Source organism: Mya arenaria, chromosome 13, assembly GCF_026914265.1.
Source record: "Mya arenaria isolate MELC-2E11 chromosome 13, ASM2691426v1".
In the NCBI taxonomy this organism is placed as follows: domain Eukaryota; kingdom Metazoa; phylum Mollusca; class Bivalvia; order Myida; family Myidae; genus Mya; species Mya arenaria.
The window spans coordinates 10,615,982-10,638,415 of NC_069134.1; the positions used below are offsets into that span (position 1 = coordinate 10,615,982).

At 34.4% G+C, this 22,434-nt stretch overlaps 1 protein-coding gene across 12 annotated transcripts in view; it reads left to right on the plus strand.

The window, feature by feature from the left end:
- The window catches only part of LOC128213684 (FYN-binding protein 1-like), a 50,576-nt gene that overhangs the window by 12,181 nt on the left and 15,961 nt on the right, over window positions 1-22,434 (plus strand). For 5 of the 12 annotated variants that reach the window (XM_052919674.1, XM_052919678.1, XM_052919684.1 and 2 more), the window contains 9 exons: window positions 2,025-2,124; window positions 4,060-4,116; window positions 8,357-8,433; window positions 10,084-10,107; window positions 11,080-11,126; window positions 14,580-14,623; window positions 16,804-17,062; window positions 17,319-17,535; window positions 20,995-21,021. In XM_052919674.1, coding sequence (XP_052775634.1) covers window positions 2,025-2,124; window positions 4,060-4,116; window positions 8,357-8,433; window positions 10,084-10,107; window positions 11,080-11,126; window positions 14,580-14,623; window positions 16,804-17,062; window positions 17,319-17,535; window positions 20,995-21,021 — 852 coding nt within the window. Of the gene's footprint in view, window positions 1-2,024; window positions 2,125-3,734; window positions 3,768-4,059; window positions 4,117-8,356; window positions 8,434-10,083; window positions 10,108-11,079; window positions 11,127-14,579; window positions 14,624-16,803; window positions 17,063-17,318; window positions 17,536-20,994; window positions 21,022-22,434 lie in introns of all 12 variants that reach the window. The other 7 variants (XM_052919680.1, XM_052919682.1, XM_052919677.1 and 4 more) reach the window with 6 other exon arrangements.

Consider the following 22,434-nt stretch of genomic DNA (forward strand, 5'->3'; position numbering starts at 1 on the left):
ATTGTCAATCTATTTAGTTCTGAATGAAAGTGGCCCATTAATTAGTAGCTGCTAAAAATAAGTGCACTATATTATAATATAATCTCACCAAAAGAAAGCGGAGTTTAAAGAGGGGAAGTTCTCAATTTGTTAAACTTTTCAACATTTTGTAAACTCTGTTTATAAATTGCTCATATCCTAACTTGAAACTTCCTGGTTTAGGGTCATTTGATAGACAGTTTTATTGTTTAGGTATTGACTTGCTCTGACCTAATTTCATTATTTGTTTACAAGGCTTGGATACTGATAATTATGAATTTTGAGTTGTATTGGCCTTTCTTTCAAAGTGTTAGATTGATTAGAGAAAATAAATTGTAAATAATAAATTTTAAAGTTAAAAGCATAAACCAGTCATCAAACTTTTTCCCTGTTACAAAGAATCTTTCCCGTTACAAAGATTCATCCCCTTTACAAAGAATCATCACATAGAATCATCCCCATCACAAAGAATCATCACAAAGAATCATCCCCATTACAAAGAATCATCCCCATTACAAAGAATCAATACAAAGAATCATCCCTGTTACAAAGATTCATCTCTGTTACAAAGAATCATCCCTGTTACAAAGAATCATCCCCATTACAAAGAATCATCCCTGTTACAAAGAATCATCCCTGTTACAAAGATTCATCTCTGTTACAAAGAATCATTCCTGTTACAAAGAATCATCACAAAGAATCATCCCTGTTACAAAGAATCATCCCTGTTACAAAGAATTATCCCTGTTACAAAGAATCATCCCGTTACAATAATCATTCCTGTTACAAAGAATCATCCCTGTTACAAAGAATCATCACAAAGAATCATCCCTGTTACAAAGAATCATCCCTGTTACAAAGAATCATCCCGTTACAAAGAATTATCCCGTTTTAAAGATTTATCCCTGTTACAAAGAATCATCCCTTATAAAGAATCATCCCTGTTACAAAGAATCATCCCTGTTACAAAGTATTATATCAGGTTAGGAAGACTTCTCCTCATCACAAAGCATCATTCCCATAACAATGAATCACCTTGTTACAAAGTATTATCCCCATTACAAAGTATCATATCATTCCCCATTACGAAGTACATGCATCATACCTGTGTTAATGAACAAGTGGGTGCTTGCATTTTTCGTAATGATGTTAAATAAATGTTTGGTACAACTGATAAGCCATCTTGGTTGGTGGAATTGATGTGATAAGTAAAAACATATCTCAGATTTGAAAAATTGCTCTGCTGAAAAGTGAGATTGATTCAGCTGATAAATGCCATGATAAAGTTGGAATTGTAAATATTATTTTGAAAATTGTCAGCATGGTGTTAAGTTTTGTATCAAGCATACTGAAACTTTTAGTTAGGGATTCATGTGCATATGGTTGTTATAAAATATACCATTGATATCAGAAGCAGTTGTGTCTTAAAGTTTTAAACATGCTTCTGCAGTTCAGAAAAGAGTAACTTCATATTGCCTGAACTACATTGAAGATACTTTCTACTGTTGCCACATAAATACTATAACAGGGCTCAGATTTTAAACTTGTTGACTTCCTTTTAATTTATGACTTTCGGCCTATAGCCAATAAAATGGTGACTGTGTGGTATAATTTATAATGAAACTGTGCAGTATAATAACCTACTAGAATTTCATTGTTAAATATTTGGTAGTTTCCCCTTTCTGTAATTCAAATTTTAAAGGATTTTATTACATCTTAATATCAAATTACTTCTTAGTATTCCTAATCCTGAAACTATTTTTAAAAATGCAAAAACCCATGGTTTTCTAGCTGATTTTACCCAAGCTAAATTAAGCCCATTTGTTCTTTTCTCTGTTTTGAAAGCGGCTTTAATCATCGCAGACTTTTAAGAATAATGTATCATGTCCATCTACCCATTGCTACTTTGCATAGATTAAGTTCAGACATGCAATTACAGAATTGTCTTTGATATTTGCCTATTACGAAAAAAAAAACATAATTACACTGTATGTGCTACGTTTCAGACATGAACATCAAGGACCATGGTTGGACAGAGGTTGAGGAGATGTATGACGACTGTGGGAACGTAGTGAAGCCTGTCTCCTCCAGGGCGGTCTCTCTCATGTCAGTACTTAATACTCTCTGGTAAAATCCTGTAATGTAGACAAGACAAAACAGATCAAATGTCTCTTACATATTTTTCCACCTGCAGCAAATTGTATCAAACTTATTAATTCTTTGATTGGTTAAAGTTAGCAAAAAAATTATTGATTGGCCAATATGTTTCCAATTCTTACTTTCAACCAATCAAATCAGTTAAATGTTAAAACTGGCCGGAAGATAATGTGTGGACAACTTATCCAAGTTTTTAACAATTTGCTGCAAGTTAAGCTCACCATTATGATAGAGTGATTGTCCATTGTCCTCCGTGGAATGTCGTCCATCCATCATCAACATTTTCCTTCAAACCACTGGAAAATTTAGACCAAACTTCACAGAAATACTCTTGGGCGGTCCTCTTCCAGATTTCTATATTTAAAGTGGTTCCATGCAGAACTCTAATTGCCTTGTCAACTAAAAGGAAAAACTTGGAAAATCTTTTTCTCAGAAACCACTCGCCAGATTTCAAAATAGTTTCTCAGAAATGTTCTTTAGGTGACCCTGTATCAAATTCCTTCACCCCATATTGACTCGTAAAAAAGTTGCTGACTGGGGGCAGGGCTGCTTTTCAGAATATGTCTATTTGGAAAACTTTGAAAATCTTCTCTTTAATCCATTGGCCTGAATTAAAAATAGTTTCACAGAAATAGTCCTTAGGTTTCATTTATGAAAATTATGTATATCTTTTTTGTATAAACCTCAGTATTAACAAATGTATTATATAGTTTTACCTGCAGCGTACAGGCAGATGGGCGGGCGGGCGAGCAGGTGGGCAGCGTCCAGTATGTTGTCCACTCAATAACTTTAGAAGCCTTTTCAGTCAGAAAGTTAATGGGCATAATATTTCAGACAAGTTCAATAACTAGCTAAATCTCTGTTGTCACCCGAGAGTTATTGTCCTTTAATTATAAAAATGTCTAGAACACCATTAAAGTTTTACTCAGGTGAGTGATATAGGGCCATCTTCGCCCTCTTGTTTGTAATGCATCTTTTGTTGAGGCACTTACACGAAAACTGCTGGAAGCAATTGATTGAAACAAATTTCAAAGATAGATAACAATTTCGAGTTGTGCACTTATCACCAAACTTGGTGTCCTGGAATTAGGACAGGTGTATTTTGTGATAGTTGGCACTCATGTTTAATATCATTATTTAATGATTATGTTTGTTTTTATTATTTTATTGTTTAACGATCAGTGAAGATATCATCTTCAAACTTCATGAACTTATTCACAGTATCAATGTGCTCTTTTGTGACAAGCCCAACTGAAATGTTGTAAGGGTTATGGCCCTTTGTTTCTTTTAAACAAATATATATTTTTTATGTGTTTTTATGCCCTTTTAAAAAATGAGAAGCGGCGCATGGGAGGGTGGACCGTTGTTTGGGCGGGCGGCCTCTGGTATGTTGGCCGATCAAAAACTTTAGAAGCCTTTGTCCAATCATCACCAAGTTTTTTCAGGATATATATGAGCATTATATGTTGGACAAGTTTGATAACCATCCTGTCTCTGACAAGATTTATAACTAGTTAAATTGCTGTAGACACCCGAGAGTAATTGCCCTTTAATTATAGAAATGTCAAGAGCAGCATTAAAGGTTTAATGAGGTGAGCAATATAGGGCCATTTTGTTTACAATTATGTTTTGTTTTTACTTGTTTTATCTTTTTTGATTGAAAAAATATTTATTTTACAGATTTGCTCTCTTACAGTTTTCTATGTATTTTCTATTTGTATGGTTTCAACTCCTAGCTGATGTTCAACTTTTTGCCTTATTTAGTGTAAACTATGTGTTATAAGTTGCATCTTTCTTTTCTTTTTATAACTATAATGCATTATAAATACTGTACGTATATACCTTTTTATCCTGCTCATCTTGAATGTTGGTGTAACATTGCAGGGGCCATCGCCCCAAAGCAAAGCCTCGTAATTCTGTTTCCAAAAAAGTACTTCCTATGTAAGTATGGCAGCATTGAAGAGCAATAGTGATGTGTAACCTTGACATGCACTTGTTCCTGTAAAATGTTCTATACCTGAATTGAAAGACTGCATCTATATCGATGGCCTCACTTCCAAATGTCAAAGCTAAAAAATCTCATGTTTTCAGTAGCAATGTTTTTAGTATTTAATCTTGGTCATTTGATCACACATTTTTTTTACAAAATGCCGAAGTTACAATTTTTGTAGTAAAATACAAGTTATGAAGGTTCAGCATTTTTGCTTCTCTGTAAGATTTCCAATCATTGCTTGACGTTTTGATCACATGATACAACACCATTTTCTCATTGGACTATTTACTCGGCATTTTGCTGTTAGATGCAGCTTGCATTTATGATTTTAGTGATGTAAAAATTCCGAAACAGAAAAAATGTAGCTTTTGCACTTGAAGTGAGGCCATCGATATGCATGTAATGCTCAAATACCGCATAAGATTTCTTTTTTTAAAAATAAGTGCATGTGATATTATGTCTACTGGTTAGGGACCACTTTGCCTATACCAATTATTCACCCACCTGGTAAAAACCCTTGTTTTAAACACATCCATTATGATTGTTTTTCATACAAATATATATTTGATTTTAAATGAAGTTTCAAAATAGGAAAACTAATATTTTTCTCTGAATTGAGCAATTTATTAGTATCATAAAAATTTCACCACATTGCGCCATATTTCTTCCAGCGGGAAATTATGAATTTTCCCACTGAATAAAATAGAAAATATTTCACTCAAGAATACTCTTTCAACAGAACAACATTTTTTAATTTTATAGAAAAATATATTGATATATATCGGGAACATTTTTTTAAAGATTTTTTTAAAATAATTACAATTTTCTAAAGTGGATGAAATTTGTTTAGAACATTAAACTGTTCTTAAATCAGTTATACATTATTAATGTTATAATACTGAATTTTCGGTAGATTTTTCTGACTTTGAAATTTCATTACAAAATATTCAGTTATTTGAGGTTAACCTCAATTTTCGGGCAAAAAAGGGTCCCTGGCATGTTCATTGATTTAACAGAATGAACTCCAATATATCATACACTAATAATAACAAGAGCAAATATAAAGCACACAACTTGAAGGGCAAAATTTCTTAAACAAGCACTTTTCTCTGATTTTGTGTTCTAGGTGCATTAGTCAGATCCAGTGACAAGCCAACAAGCTTAACATAATAGTATTCTTACCCATCCAAAATGCTTATGAGCCTGCTTGTCCTTATTACCCAGTGCATATTTGACCTATTTGAGTTTGCATTTTTAAATATTGCCCAAATTGCACAGTTGGTGCCAATTTGTTATGGTAGATTTATGATTAGATAACTTCAAGACTTGAATGAGGCCTAAAAAAAAAAGATGTCTGTTTCCTGTAACATGCTGAAAAAAAGATGGGTCGGTAGGTAGGGATTTTTTTTTTAAAATGTCAGAATGATCCAATAATCATGTTCATTTAAGGTGAATTATTTTAAAAAGAATTCAGTGTGATATATTGAGTCAAACTTTCTGCCTTAAATAAGCTAAAACTGCTAGCTTCACAGCCATTGTACATGTATTTCAGTTGTAGAATGCATCCTTTTGAAGACCTGGGTTCGACTCCCAGTGGTGGCAACATTATGTGCAATTTTGAGCATTGTCAGTATGTTCACCAGGGAAGCAGTTCATCTTTAGACTTTGCAAATATAACCCAGTGAAAGAGTGAATCAAATAACTATAGACAATATATTTTTGGCAAATGTTTTAAACAAAACTTTCAAAATGCATACATTTTGTAGTAATAAAACATGATATTATTGCACAAACTATTTTAAAATAGACTGTGTAATAATATCAAGTTGTATTACAATTAAATGTACATGGCAACTATTATAAGATAAACACTTGGCTAGACATGGTAAGAATCAGAACTAGACTATAAAATCTGACTAGCATCAAACCGCTGTTACAACATGAACATGGCAAAAATCTCCACAAAACATATATAAATCAATACTTCGAATGATAAATGACTAGAATCAATGACTAAACCATTTAACTCTTAGAGCGCTGTCAGAATTGTACAGATCTTTGGGACCAGTGTAGACCCATGGTCTACGCTGTTCACTGCGTGGACACTTAAACCTTACCTACTGACTCAGCAGCGTAGAGTGTAGACCCTGATTGGTCTAAACTGGTCACAAAGGCCTGATAAAGTCGTGCTTTACGCTTTAAGGGTAATAATATAAATCAGTACTTTATAAAATGATAGATTGGACTAGAATAGGTTTGAATAGACTAGAATCCGTATCAATAAGCTTAGGCTGACTGATCAAAAATTAATACCATTTTTTTTTTTAAACAGTAAAACAGCAAAACTAGTACACATACAGTACCTTCATTAAATAGTTTCCATAACTTAAAAAAAATAACAATTTCCAGTGTTTTATAAAGATCTGCTGTATTAGATCCACTCTTCATTCTGTAAAAATCTCAAGCACGATGAAAAATAATCAATATAACTTTTAATAGAATACCTTGTCTTATTTCCTTTTCTTGACTTGACTTGGGTGATTAAAAATTCCCAGAGTCAAATATGTTTTGACTCTGACGAACGTGTTATTTAGTTAATGCATGTTCGTTATGACGTAACCCAATGCATCCTTGTCAAATTCCAATATGCACAATATTCAAAACCATCGAACTAAGCGAAAAAGCGAAAGGTATCCGTTAATTTGCATAATGGGCGGAGTTAATATTACGTCATTGAGTTTTAGTGCTGCTAATTGACACGGTAACCGATCAGATTCCACATCGATAATCACTTGTCACTTCGGATGTTAATTGCTCTTGTGGGTTAAACAAACATTCAGATCATGCATTGAGGCTCCTATCAGATGATACCGACTCTCACACCGAAATTCTCCCGGGTCAAAACTGAAGCATACTAAAAATGTATGATGCGTCGATTTCGGGTCATTTACGATTTTTGTGCGTCAAAACCTGGGAGCTCGGGTCAATTGAAAGCCCTGCAGTTTAATGTCACAGCCAATTAGCTTTTTGACATTGTTTGAACTTGTCAAACTGGAAATGCTTTCGGACACGACTAAATTATCGTTGTCACCACAGGCCAGAGATCGCTAAATATCTGACTTTTCGAATTTTGGGGCATACAAAAATTACGGTCGGCGGTAAAAAATTACGGTCGGGTTACAGGAAACAGACATTTTTTTTTTTAGGCCTGATGATAAGAATGTGTTTTATCATTGTTAATTTATAGTTATTTATAGTTAATCAGCGTGTTTCATTTGTATTCCATATTTTTGTGACTAGGTTTGCATAGGTAGCAGTGAATATTTATGTATACATGCATTTATACCTGTGATAGAAATAGTACAGTTTTTGTAATCATATTCACATATACACATATCTTTCAAATGCTAAATCATACAGTCATATCTTCATAATCTTCTCCTTATTAACATAAGTGGAAGTTAATGCTGTGGTCTTCTATTTATAAGATAGTAAAAGTTTAAGCTGCTTAAGAAGCAAAGCAATTAAACTACAATGAAATAAATCAATTGAACATTATTGTAATAATTGAGTGAACCTATCATTAAACTAGTTGTCATTCATTTCATGCTTGCCTGTTTTTCAAATAAAAAAGTTGAGTTTTTGTAACAGCCTTGCATGTGTCCATGCCATGCAAAACATAACTAAATAAAGTTGCAAGATAATCAAATGAAAGACTTTGAACACATGTGACACGAGTGTGTGCAAGGCCCATAACTCTTGCTGTTGTAATTGTCAAATATGCCTCTGGGTAGTCTGACAAAATAATGCCAACGGTAACTTGACCATAACTCAATAAACGGCCAAGGTAATCACAGAACACTTCATACACATCGTTACCTGTGACAATATACACATGTGCATCAAGTTCCATAACTCCGGATTAAATAATTGTGAAGTTACATTTTGTTACGTTGTTATTGGGTACATAGAGAAGGAAAAAAAATTGTTATAGAGTCTGATTTTGTGCCCAGCATAACAGAGCTTATATATTTTAGAAACACAAACTATTTATGTCATGGTAAGTATCAAACATTGATCAAAATTAAATTTCATTACTAAATGATGACCACTGTTTCATATAAAGGACATGAAGTCCATCTCTGGGTTGCCATTGTTCCCCAATAGATGTTTTATTTTCGTCTTCAGAGTGCCATTGTCGGAGGATGATGAGATGAGATGGTCTGATGCTGGCTTCCCTGGGCTCCCAGAATCACCCAACAAAGGTGAGAAAAAGGATACCATGTCATCTGACCATTCTGACTATGCAGTGATGATAGTTTATAGCTTCTAAATAACAATAAGATTTATTACATTATCAAGGAAATTTTCTGGAGGAACTAAGGTTAAAGTTATAGTCTTGTTTTCTTCGACAGAACTCTGAATATTTAAACATTTTGTTGCTTTTACTGTTGATGTCAAATTGTGTTTGACCACTGTTTTTGGCAATTAAACTATTGTCTGAAAAACTTAATGAAGCATGCTGATCAATCTGTAAAAAAGCACAATTGCAATGCATTTTGCATCTTAGAGGCGCTAAATTTTTACTACCCCTACAGCAGCAGCTTTGAAATGGCAGTTTCAACAGTTCTTTTTTCACTGAGCCATTACTTTTGGGCGTAATTTTAGGCTATCCTTTGATTTAAAAAATGCATTTGATGGATCAGTGAGGAGTTACAGCCGTGGTCATTCTTTGTTTTCCAAACCTGCACTGTTTATATGGTATTGTCATAATGGGTGAATCAGTAAAACTGCTATTTTAAGCTTGTTAGCTTTTGGAAGCAAATAGTTGAGGTGATGTCAAAGCATTGGTGTCATTTTCGTCATTTGCATGCAAAAGCTTTAACCTTGATCATAATGCAAAATTGTTGAAGAATGCAAATTGGTACACATGTTCCCAGAAACAATATGCACATGTATAGCAGGGCTTATAAGTAATATTTGTTGATAAATGCCCAGTTTTCAACTTTAAAACAACAGACCTGCGCTGCTTTTGTTTTTTCAATGGATGAAGGAGCATACCTGATTGTACAATATAGCCATACTGAGCATACTAAAGCATGTATTGTTAACATCTTTACCAAGTTTCATGTGAAAATCTTTAACGATTTTCCAGTAACAGCCATCATAAAACCTGCCGCAAAGTACCAAAAACAAGGCTGCAGCTATCAAGCCTTTTTTACATAGCAAAGCATGTGCTTATAATGTAAAGAGAATTTGAAGTAGTGTTTTTCATGAGCAGTAATTTCTCTCAGAATGTCATTTAAACTTGATGTTAAGAATATGTTATAGGCTTACACATGAAGTTAAATTTGAAGTTTTCACTAGGTTGTCAGCCTGACACCAGTTTATTGCATTTTTCTTCCTGATAGAGATTTGATTTTTCAAAAGAGTTTGTAGACAGTCAAGAGGTTCTTTAATTGACATCCTTATTACTGATCTTAAGTGTTAAAAATCATTCTTGTAATTGCATATATGTTGTCAAGTTTTTTTTTTCCTTATTCCTCATATCTTAGTTTAGTAAATGTTCATTAATTATTATGTTGACAATAAATCGCACAATAAAGATTAAAAATGATATGTTATAATCTTACAGCAAGTCTTTTTAAACACATTCATTTAAGAGCTTTACTTCTGTAAGCTCGGGGGGGGGGGGGGGGGAGTTTAAGTTCATTGAAGATTTGTTTTAGAGAAAATCCGTAAAGGTCCTGATTGAGATATAACAATGATTAATGGCTCAGCTTATTTTTCTGAGTCATGATGAAAATGTAAACACTCAAACAAGGAAGATGTCATTAAATGATAAAAAAAGTTCAACATTATCTATGGTATGTAACATGTGATACTTTACTTAAATCTTCAAATTACCTTTACAGCAGCAGATATTCCAGCTGATCATGGTAAACTTTATGTGCAGTTGCAGCTTTATCACCTTACAGTATTGGATAATATATTCTAGTACTATAACAGAAGTCTACAATTATTCATTTTCTCCTATAGGCTATTAATACAGCTAGATTTACCCACACGGCATATTTGCCCCCACTAGGCCAAAATTATACCCATTGGGGCAAACTTACCCCAAAGTCTGGAGTAGTGGTATTTTTACCCACTTGTTATTTTGGGTAATGTAAATGCATTACCGGTAATTGATTTTCCCATGGGGTATTGCGATTTGTGCAAGATTGTACTGTAAATGATTGTCAAATAAAACAAAATTGAGGAAGGAAATATCGATAATACTTCATATAATCATACTACATATAAAAGGTTTCCCAGGAGTTTGTTAAAAACAACCATATTAAAAGCATCTTAGTATAAAGTTTATACTTGCAACTATTCTTTCAATAAAATTCCATATTTGAAACAAATTTCAAAACATTTTTCATTTTGTGACAGCATTTCAAGATTTGCACACAGCTAAGCTTTAAATTTCCCATAATGCTAGGGCAGCTTTTAGTTAAGATAGATTTCTTTGAAATTGTTTGTCTTCCAGCTTGCTTTTAACACCATTATTCTATAAATCTCATTATATAAAACACTAACTGTATATTTAATATTTTAACTATTTATTACTATTTATAATAGTTATATATTGGGGAGCTGTCCTGTCAAATACGTCACATTATTAACTTTTCCTGTGTCCAGGCTTCTAAAGATATTCATCACTTCTGTTACTGCTCTAGACTCAAGTTTCATATAGATATTTTAGAAAGTATGCTTTTTATAATATTGTAATTTCTTCTCAAATTTTTCGTATAATTGAATTTATTTATCCCATTTCAAACTTGTTCATAAGTAACTGTTATTATATTGAAACTTTACAGCAGAAAATTGATAACACCTTCCTAATTTTTAAGCACTATTTTCAGATGAAGGACCACAGGAGGAGTACTCAGAGGTGGAGGTCAAACCTATAGTGAGTGTTATATCAGGAGTATTTTGTACATTGTAAAAACAGGTTAAAGGCCCATGTTTGATTTGTAATACAGTAAAACTGTGAAAACCTCGAATAATCTGATGTTTAGAACGACCCAAGTTTCCATTTAAGTCTGTTATGAAATGTATTTTCAAAGTTTGAAGAGGTCAGTGTATTTCGGCACCAATTATGTTTTGCGTTGTGGAAATCTCTCATATGTTCAAAAGCTGTCGTATACTAAATGTGAAAATGTAAAAGAAAAACCAATAAAAGAATAAATAGCAAAGTTTTTTTTTTTACAAGAAAGAACACATTTTCTAAACAAACAGCATAGATACATGATTAAAATCTCGTCATTAACTTTTAAAATTTTCTCAAATGCCCTCGTCAAGTATTATCAGCCATGCGTAAACGGTGACAATCGGTTTTTCACACTTTTTAAAATCCCTTTCATCTGTTATTGCAATTCTTACAACTTGCGAAAATTTTAACACCTGATAATTGTTTGTTTATTTTGGAGCATGCTTTCAGGAAAATGTGTGAAATTCGAGGTAATCATAAGGTTTTGCGCATGATTTGTGTAATTGGGACCTGCGACTGGTGTTCGACTCTTCAACTTATTTTGGTTTCAATCCATCGCAGTATATTTTTTATGAAAATGGAAGGAACAATGGTTGGTACTAAGCTTTGACCTCAACTGACTGCCGGTTTTCGAACTACCACCTGTTCAAACGACCGCAGTTTTACTGTAAGTGATTTAAAACTGGCTTATTGTTGAAACACAGGCTAGTAGACCATTAATTGTGAAGTCATGTTCCAATTAGTGAATTATAACTGGCTTATCCTTGACACACAGGCTAGTAGACCAATAATTGTGACCCCATGGCCTAATTATTGAATTATAACTGGCTTATCCTTGACACACAGGCTAGTAGATCATTAATTGTGACGCCATGGCCCAATTAGTGAATTATAACTGGCTTATCCTTGACACACAGGCTAGTAGATCATTGATTGTGACGCCATGGCCCAATTAGTGAATTATAACTGGCTTATCCTTGACACACAGGCTAGTAGATCATTAATTGTGACGCCATGGCCCAATAAGTGAAATATAACTGGCTTATCCTTGACACACAGGTTAGTAGAAAATTAATTGTGACACCATGGTCCAATTAGTGAATTATAACTGGCTTATCCTTGACACACAGGCTAGTAGACCAATAGCTGTGACGCCATGGCCCAATTAGTGAATTAAAACTGGCTTATTCTTGACACACAGGCTAGTAGACCAATAGTTGTGACGCCATGGCTCAATTAGTGAATTATAACTGGCTTATCCTTGACACACAGGCTAGTAGACCAATAGTTGTGATGCCATGGCCCAATTAGTGAATTAAAACTGGCTTATCCTTGACACACAGGCTAGTAGACCAATAGTTGTGACGCCATGGCCCAATTAGTGAATTATAACTGGCTTATTCTTGACACACAGGCTAGTAGACCAATAGTTGTGACGCCATGGCCCAATTAGTGAATTATAACTGGCTTATCCTTGACACACAGGCTAGTAGATCATTAATTGTGACGCCATGGCCCAATTAGTGAATTATGACTGGCTTATCCTTGACACACAGGCTAGTAGATCATTAATTGTGACGCCATGGCCCAATTAGTGAATTATAACTGGCTTAACCTTGACACACAGGCTAGTAGATCATTAATTGTGACGTCATGGCCTAATAGTGAATTATAACTGGCTTATCCTTGACACACAGGTTAGTAAACTTATTGTGACGTCATGGTCCAATTAGTGAATTATAACTGGCTTATCCTTGACACACAGGCTAGTAGACCAATAGTTGTGACACCATGGCCCAATTAGTGAATTATAACTGGCTTATCCTTGACACACAGGCTAGTAGATCATTAATTATGACGACATGGCCTAATAAGTGAATTATAACTGGCTTATCCTTGACACACAGGCTAGTAGATCATTGATTGTGACGCCATGGCCCAATTAGTGAATTATAACTGGCTTATCCTTGACACACAGGCAAGTAGACCATTAATTGTGATGCATGGCCCAATTAGTGAATTATAACTGGCTTTTCCTTGACACTCTGGCTAGTAGACCAATAATTGTGATGCCATGGCCCAATTAGTGAATTATAACTGGCTTATCCTTGACACACAGGCTAGTAGACCAAAAATTGTGACGCCATGGCCAAATTAGTGAATTATAACTGGCTTATCCTTGACACACAGGCTAGTAGACCATTAATTGTGATGTCATTGCCCAATTAGTGAATTATAACTGGCTTATCCTTGACACACTGGCCCCAATTTCTCAAAACTGCGTAAGTCCCTTATAACACGATTAAGCTAGACTCACTATTTGTGTTTTTTAATAATTTTTGTAATATTTACTTCTTTAAGAATTTTTATACTCAAGGTAGGAATTATCTTTATGATAATAACAATAAACCATTTTGCATTTGCATATAGCTATTGTTACTAAAATACTTTTTTTTTTGAAATTTGAGTCTAGATAGTTGTTCTCTTTTTAGACTTAACAAAATATGTGTAGTTATTTAGTAGCTATTGGGGTTTTATTTGTGTGATACATAACTGAAAGCTTATTTAGCATAGTGCATGTTTATTGTTTAGTTCATACCAGATTCTATTAGCTCAAATGGGACAAAAGCTGATTATCAAATAATGCACGTTAAGAAACTAGTGTACAGGTATCCATTTTGAGATACCGTGAGAAAATGCCCCTAAAAGGACCTTCAACGGGCTAGACACCTATATACCATTTCACCCTCAATTCTAGTGGAATGGTAAGGCTGCCAAGTGGTTTGGGAGAAGAACTGGTTCCTATGAGACCCTGACTCTTAAAATGATTAGACACCAGCTGTGGTATTCATCATCTTAATTAAGTCATTTCATAACTGGTCAAGTTAAGTAACTCTCAAATCATATTATATAATAACTGAATGTTTCCTGAATTACTTTTTTTTCATTGCCTTTATTGAAAATACATACTTTTATGTTAAATTCCATTTTTAAAACATTAGGACATTGACTTAATTTGAGAAATGACTTCGGATGTTTAAGAATACCGGCCTAGGCCTCAATTTCCCAAAAAATATTAAGGGTAACAGGCTTATCATTTCTTATTTCAGTTAACTGAGTTTGTTTCTTAAGTTATTCGGTTTTTCAACATAAAAATAGCTAATTGAGGGCCTTGGCTTGATCTTGTTATCTGAGACTTAAGATTGTTTGAGGAATTAGGGCAAGTACTATACTCAGGTTTCTCCTCAAGAAACAGACTCGGGCGGGCGTGATCCATACAAGCTAATCACTGTTTGTGCAAGAAGGTCAATACTATATAAGTGAAAATGAGTTATGATTTGATAGCCTAATATCCTACTGTCTGTGTTACAGGAGGAAGAGCCTGAGGCAGATGAGCTGTATGAAGCCCTACCTGAGTAAGTACATAGCTCGTCATGCCTTCCTGAGTGAATACATAGCTCCTGAGACATATGAGCTGTATGAAGCTCTACCTAAGTAAGTACATAGCTCGTCATGCCTACCCGAGTGAGTACAGAGCACATGAGAAAGATGAGCTGTATGAAGCCCTACCTGAGTAAGTACATAGCTCGTCATGCCTTCCTGAGTGAATACATAGCTCCTGAGACATATGAGCTCTATGAAGCCCTACCTAAGTAAGTACATAGCTCGTCATGCCTACCCTAGTGAGTACATAGCTCATGAGACAGATGAGCTGTATGAAGCCCTACCTAAGTAAGTACATAGCTCGTCATGCCTTCCTGAGTGAATACATAGCTCCTGAGACATATGAGCTCTATGAAGCCCTACCTAAGTAAGTACATAGCTCGTCATGCCTACCCTAGTGAGTACATAGCTCATGAGACAGATGAGCTGTATGAAGCCCTACCTGAGTAAGTACATAGCTCATGAGACAGATGAGCTGTATGAAGCCCTACCTGAGTAAGTACATAGCTCATGAGACAGATGAGCTGTATGAAGCCCTACCTGAGTAAGTACATAGCTCATGAGACAGATGAGCTGTATGAAGCCCTACCTGAGTAAGTATATAGCTCATGAGACAGATGAGCTGTATGAAGCCCTACCTGAGTAAGTACATAGCTCCTGAGACAGAGGAGCTGTTTGAAGCCCTACCTGAGTAAGTACATAGCTCCTGAGACAGATGAGCTGTATGAAGCTCTGGCTGAGTAAGTACATAGCTCCTGAGACAGAGGAGCTGTATGAAGCTCTGGCTGAGTAAGTACATAGCTCCTGAGACAGATGAGCTGTATGAAGCCCTACCTGAGTAAGTACATAGCTCCTGAGACAGATGAGCTGTATGAAGCTCCGGCTTAGTAAGTACATAGCTCCTGAGACAGATGAGCTGTATGAAGCTCCGGCTGAGTAAGTACATAGCTCCTGAGACAGAGGAGCTGTATGAAGCTCCGGCTGAGTAAGTACATAGCTCCTGAGACAGATGAGCTGTATGAAGCCCTACCTGAGTAAGTACATAGCTCCTGAGACAGATGAGCTGTATGAAGCTCTGGCTGAGTAAGTACATAGCTCCTGAGACAGAGGAGCTGTATGAAGCTCTGGCTGAGTAAGTACATAGCTCCTGAGACAGATAAGCTGTATGAAGCCCTACCTGAGTAAGTACATAGCTCCTGAGACAGATGAGCTGTATGAAGCTCCGGCTGAGTAAGTACATAGCTCCTGAGACAGATGAGCTGTATGAAGCTCTGGCTGAGTAAGTACATAGCTCCTGAGACAGAGGAGCTGTATGAAGCTCCGGCTTAGTAAGTATATAGCTCATGAGACAGATGAGCTGTATGAAGCTCCGGCTGAGTAAGTACATAGCTCCTGAGACAGAGGAGCTGCATGAAGTCCAGCAGAATGAGTACATAGGTTTTTCCAAGGAACCATTGTGCAAATGGGTTAGCCATTCAGCAATATGTTAATTCTACATGCATATACTTCAACTAGTACTACTTATTAATAGGTTAAAACAATAATTGTCTAAAATCAAAATTAGTTGACAAAAGAGTTGACAAATATAGACTGAGGTCATGGATAATAGACTGAGGTCATGGATAATTGATTTCAACATTTCAGAATCAATTATAGCTATATGGTAGAAGTCTCTTAAAAAATAAAATAACAACATTGTCAAGCACTTCCTATTTAGCTAAACAACAAACTTAATTATTATTAAAAAAAAAAAAAAATACTGCATAAAAAAACAACAACATAAGATATTTCAAGCATTTTTATTCATTGTTAAATTCACTTGAAAAAAATAAAATGGAGATGGTTATTAATATATGCACCTAAGTTAAATAATTTTTATGATGCTTTGATTTTGATTGCAGAATCAAATATGTTGAAATGGCCTGACTGATTAATTTCCATGATCCATTATGATTGTGGACTGATTTTCAATCCCTTCTTATCAGATTTTAAAATATAGATGAAAGTGCCACATGACCTTTTCAAGTGTATATCATTCTTACTTTTTTTAGTTTTAAGTATTCACTATTAAGCAAAAAACGAAATATATAATAACTCTTGGATATTATTACCAAGAACCAAATGCTTATTTTTCAAAATAATCTATAATCAGAGAAGACATGATAGAGCCAGAAGAGCCGCCTCCTCCAAGACCAGAGCCCCCTGCCCCACCCTCCACACCTCATCCCAGAGGTCACCTTTCGACACCTTCTGAAAGCTCACAATCTGACATTCCTGAAACTAACCAGTCTGAAACACCAAAAGACCCCAAAGAAATTGAAAGAGAGCGCAAGGAGAGAGAAAAGGAAGAAGAAAGGCTGAGGAAAGAAAAAGAAAAGGAGGAAAAGAGAAAAGAGAAAGAAAGAAAAGAGGTTTGAATAACACATGGTTTTGTCAGTATTCTAAAAGATTTTGGAAATCATAAGCAAAATGCCAGAAAGAATAATTAATTATGTTGATCTTCAAGATGGCTTTTGATGTTGCTCATAAACATGTTTTGAGAACTGCTTATGTACAATTTTTTTCAGCAAAATATTTAAAACAGGTTTATTGTCTTAGTATCTAGAATTTTCTAAATGTCAATTTTAGTTCATAATTGGAAAATAATTAATTTTCATTCTATTTTAGGCAGAGAAGAAGATGAAAAAGCTTGCTAAGGAGCTAAATGTGAAGTTAGAGGTGCTGTCCCTATGTGTTGGGAAGGGACGAATAAAGGCGACGGCAACTCCTAAGAAGAAGAAGGGTGGGGAAATCGCGGTGAATGAGGGGGACACTGTGGACATTATACGGATGGTTGACAACCCATCGGGAAAGTGTCTTATTCGGATCACCACCACCATGAAAAGTATGTATTGTCAGGGAGTAAGAGTCTCGGGTGGTGATTTTTGCCAGGCCTATGCTGTTATTTTGAAGGAGAGTAGATCTGCTTTGATGGACATCTAGTCTTTTAAAAAAAAAAACAACATTTGACTTCAAGTGAAAAGTTCATTGCTAGTTCCAAGCATTTGCCATACATTTATATGTATAGTTATATTAACTGGATCAGTTCACCAATGTCTGAGTCAGAGACCCAGGCTCAGAAAAACAAATTCTTAAAAAATTCAAAATATCTTGAATATAACAATTTTGTACAGAACAGTTTTACTTGATTGTAGAAAATGTTATGTAACAGAAGTAGCTGTGTTGACTCTGATAAGAGCCATTTTACAAAATAATTACATTTTTGATGTCAAAATGAGACTCTGACAGAGCTGCAGATGGAGTCGTAATTGGTGTAAATATGCTTTATAATGCGCCAACTACAATTCAAATCAAACATATCTTAATATCAGTATGAATAGTTGTTATAAGGGCGTACTATTACTACAATTAATTTACCACCATTTCGAGAGAAACTATTTTCACCAAACTGAAGTTAGCCGCTAAACGGATATAGAATTACTTCAACTCCTACGCAGTGATTTCCCTTGAAGTACGCTGTTTTTTTATGTAGTTGGAACACATGTATGTTTGCACTTCAGTGTGCCAAAAGATTTTAACAATCACCATTAGCTCTTATTAGCCAGATTTTTCATTGAAAAATTACAGGTTGTAGAATGGCAAAAACCGGGCATTCTGTCTTAAAATATTGTTTATAATATGTTAAAGTTTTTTCCCCCATGTCATAAATTCATTTTTTCCCCCATAAAGTCAATAAGACTGTCAGAATACTTGTCTACATTCTTCTTGAACATTTGTGAATATGGGTCACCTCAGATCAAAAACTACGTTACTAGGTCAAATCTTAGGAAATATTTTCACCATTTCATATTCTTTTTTTTTGTTTCATAATATTTTTATCCAATTGTTATAAAACTTTGTCAGAATACTTGTCTACATGTTGTCTTAAACATTTGCGAATATGGGTCTACTTAGGTAAAAACTAGGTCACTAGGTAAAATCTTCAAAATATTTTCCTGATTTAGCTTTAATGGGGTGTTGCCGCATTAGCATCTTGTTGAATGAAACGAAGGTGCACAATACACATAAAACAAATGCATTAGGCCAGAGTTTTTTTATCTTTAGATTTACGGGAGATTTTTCAAAAAGTTGGGTAAGGAGGAGGAAATAAAAATAAAAATAAAATGCATAAAATGTCCCGAAGAAGAAATAAATAAAAATTAAATAGATTTTTCTCCGATTTTTTTTATTTTTTAAACCTTCTTATATTATGAAGACAAAACACACCTAACTTGTGTCAGCTATTTCATAGGCTGAACAAAGGGTGAAAGATCACCATAAAGTTTCAAAAGCATAATTTAAAGGTCCTTTTAAAGACTGAAAATATTGACCTCAACACTGTCAGTTCAAACGCTTATTGAAATTAGTTGTATATATTTGTTCGAATGCATCTATGCATATGTGGTGCATATATTATCAACCCATAGATTTTATGAAACATGTCAGTGTAATAAAGAAGTTAAAATGGCCATTTCTAACCTTTTGCCCACAATATAAGCATATCCTTTCCATTGTGAAGTATTCAAACATTGAACAAAGTTTCAGACACGGTATTAAAGGAGGTCAAATGTGTTTTTCTTTTTTTAACGAAATAGCACCGTGACAATTTACGTGATGTGGTTTTTATATAGAAAATATTACCAAATAAAGTCCAAGCCCTGATGGAAATTCCTCTTCACTTCAAAGTTTGACAGGGCTTACGGATACACAGACATTCAAAATCAACATTTATGTACTTCACCAAAGAAAATTCGGGAGCATTAAGATAAATTTGACAAGTGTTATATGTTTCAAAAAACCGGGTCTAAGAACTGATTTTAGAATCAGTCCTGAACAATATCCTTCCTATTCCAGCTATGCCCGCTGGCAATGAGCAACCGATCAGTATAACTTCTTGCAGTGACTGCCAAATATCTTATGTTCAGATTTTTTTTCTGTCTTATCAGAAACACACACTATATATATATGTTATTCTTACATCATTTTCGATTTAAATTCTAGATCATTATTAAACTAATTAACAACTACGGACATATCACGATACCTTGTGTTTTTCTCTTCAAATATGTGATCGTGAAGCAGTGTGTTCAATGCTCCTCAGAGTCAAATTTAGAAAAAAATATCCATTTTGACTATGATGAACACAATATCATTTTGCAGTTTATGTTTGTCAGAAGCTATACATTTTTGCGCTGTAATCCTATTTATTCTTGTTAATATACGACGTGCGCCAATGACTTTTAATGGACAACACAACCCACGAATTTCTGTCTCCTTCTTTTGCCGGGAAGTTGCGCAATCATTCCACGAATTGCGAACAACATGCTGAATCTACAAAAAAAAATCACAATAAATACACTTTAAGTTCTCCCCGGTTTGATTTAAATAAAGAAACATAAACATCGGAACGTCTTTGTAGTAAAACCTTTCAATATAGCTGCAGAAATTGCGAGAAATAAGGGGTATGACATTAACTACTTCCACTTTTGACAGGACGTTGTTATGGTAACGGGTACCTGTTCTGTTTCCCCGCGTATTTCCGACTGGTTTACGTGGTATGTGCAGTAAAAAGACCGATAATGAATGACAATTGGTACAGCAGTTGGTTCTGAGATATGGGTTATAGAACACTAATTTTATTTTCTTCTTAACATTGGAACAACGTCCGTCGGAAAAAATAAAAATAAAACTACGAAAATGAATTTTATTTTTATTTGGGTTTTGCAATATTTAGGTACGGCGCTCCCGTAAATCTAAAGATATAAAAACTCTGGCCTTAGGGCAATACACTTGAAGTAAAAAGTATCTGTAGCGCTGGACTGAGACATAGGTGAATTTGGGCCATGGTGCATTTTCTGTTGTCATACATTGCCTGATGCCTAGTATATATTAAACCACATTTTTAGGAGAACAACCCATAATAGTATGGTGCATGGAGTAACCCCTTGTAACTGTCATTTCATCAGAGTGCATTATTGTATTCCTATTACTAGAACACCAACGTGCATTTCAGAAGCATATGAAACTGTTACTGGTAGTAATTATCTGTAGTATATAAAGATTGTAACTAAGTTGCTGCAGGCACTCACTCTGCAAAAAATGTTCCCTTCAAGTGTTATTAATTACAATATATACTATTTTTTTTTTGAACTTACTGTAGGATTTTGGCAAGTTATCTTAATTGTGAACCTGTATGTATTGTCATTAAGTGAATATAAGTATTGGATGAGGTGAGCGCAGTATGTTTCCCTGTGTGCATTGTGTTTGTGCATTTGGTATGGCATGTTGTTGTTTCATGTTTCAGCTAAAGGAGCCGAGCCGACAGAACTAAGTAAACACCCTCACATACTTTATCTCCACCTTCACTAACACACCATTGCTTCCATTTTGATATCATCTCATAAAATAACTGTGTGTTTTTCTTATCTAAAACTTATTGTTTTTATTTAGCAATTAGTTTTTCTTGCAAATAATTGGGAAATGAAAAGATTTCTACATTGTTTCCATCTTCAATTATTAAGGGTCGGCGGTGATGCAAAAGTCAATTGAGGGACCAAAATTTTAAATGTTTTAAAAGATCAACTTCTATTTAGTTTTGAGGTTCAATATTTAACAAGCATGACTCATATATCTGATGCAACATGAAAAGCTGTAATTAGGGGTTGAACATTTTTTACAAAAGAATATTTTATCAGAGTTCCCATCAAAAAGTATTTACGTTTTCCCGGAAATGTCTTAATACAAAAGGAATATGTTTGTGAGTCAAATTTATCAAAACTGCCCAATCAACAATGTCTTGTGGCTTTGTGTTGACATAAAAACAAACTACAAGTGTCGACAGACCTTTCTGTAATAATGTGAATGCTTTTTGATCCAAAATCTGTTAAAAAAAATAAGTTGTGTAAAATTTGCTTAACTCCTAACAAACCCAAAACATGTTGCCAAGAATAAATGTTTCACTCCCCAAGAGATCGTTTCTCAAGTTTAAATAAAACATGTAATATTTAAGCGTTTTAGTTTTTGACCTTCCCCACCCACTTTTGCATCGCTGCCGGCCCTTAAATATGTGTATTTTTCTTTTAGATAAAGTGGGATATCAAAATGGAAGTCTGTTGATCTGAATGTTAACTGAATGGTAGTTGAACACTTCCTCATTGTATGCACAAATACTAGTTAGGTTATGCATATATTTTTTAGCATTGAATGTTGTTGATAGTTTGTATGGAATGCCAAATCTTCGTTACCTAAACTATTTAAAGAGATCTTCAAGTAATTATAGACTTCCTTCAATCGATTAAAGAGGGCCCCAATCAAATTAATGATAGCATTAGAAATCTCAAAATCAATAGAATTGAAGAGCTTGAATTAGAGCTATCTCCAAATAAATTAGAGACCTCTTTAATTCATTTGAAATGTTATCACCAAATCAAAGTTCATTAATAGAATAAATCCTATCTTCAAATTAATTATGGATAAGGTGTAACAAAAATAATTGTCTGCTTCCACTAACCCGACCGACCATATTTCTTCCCTCTGACCTTACACGTTTTTTTGCCATTGTGTTAAAAAAATTTAGGTTTCCTAAAAAAAATTAATTTATGGTAAAATTTGACCTTTTATATTTATAACTTTCTACAATAGGGATATACCGTGCTATAGGTTAGTTTTGTACAGAATCCCGGTTCTCAAAAAAGGAGAAAAGTTATTCCTACCTACCAATCCTATTTATTTCTAGATCTATGTA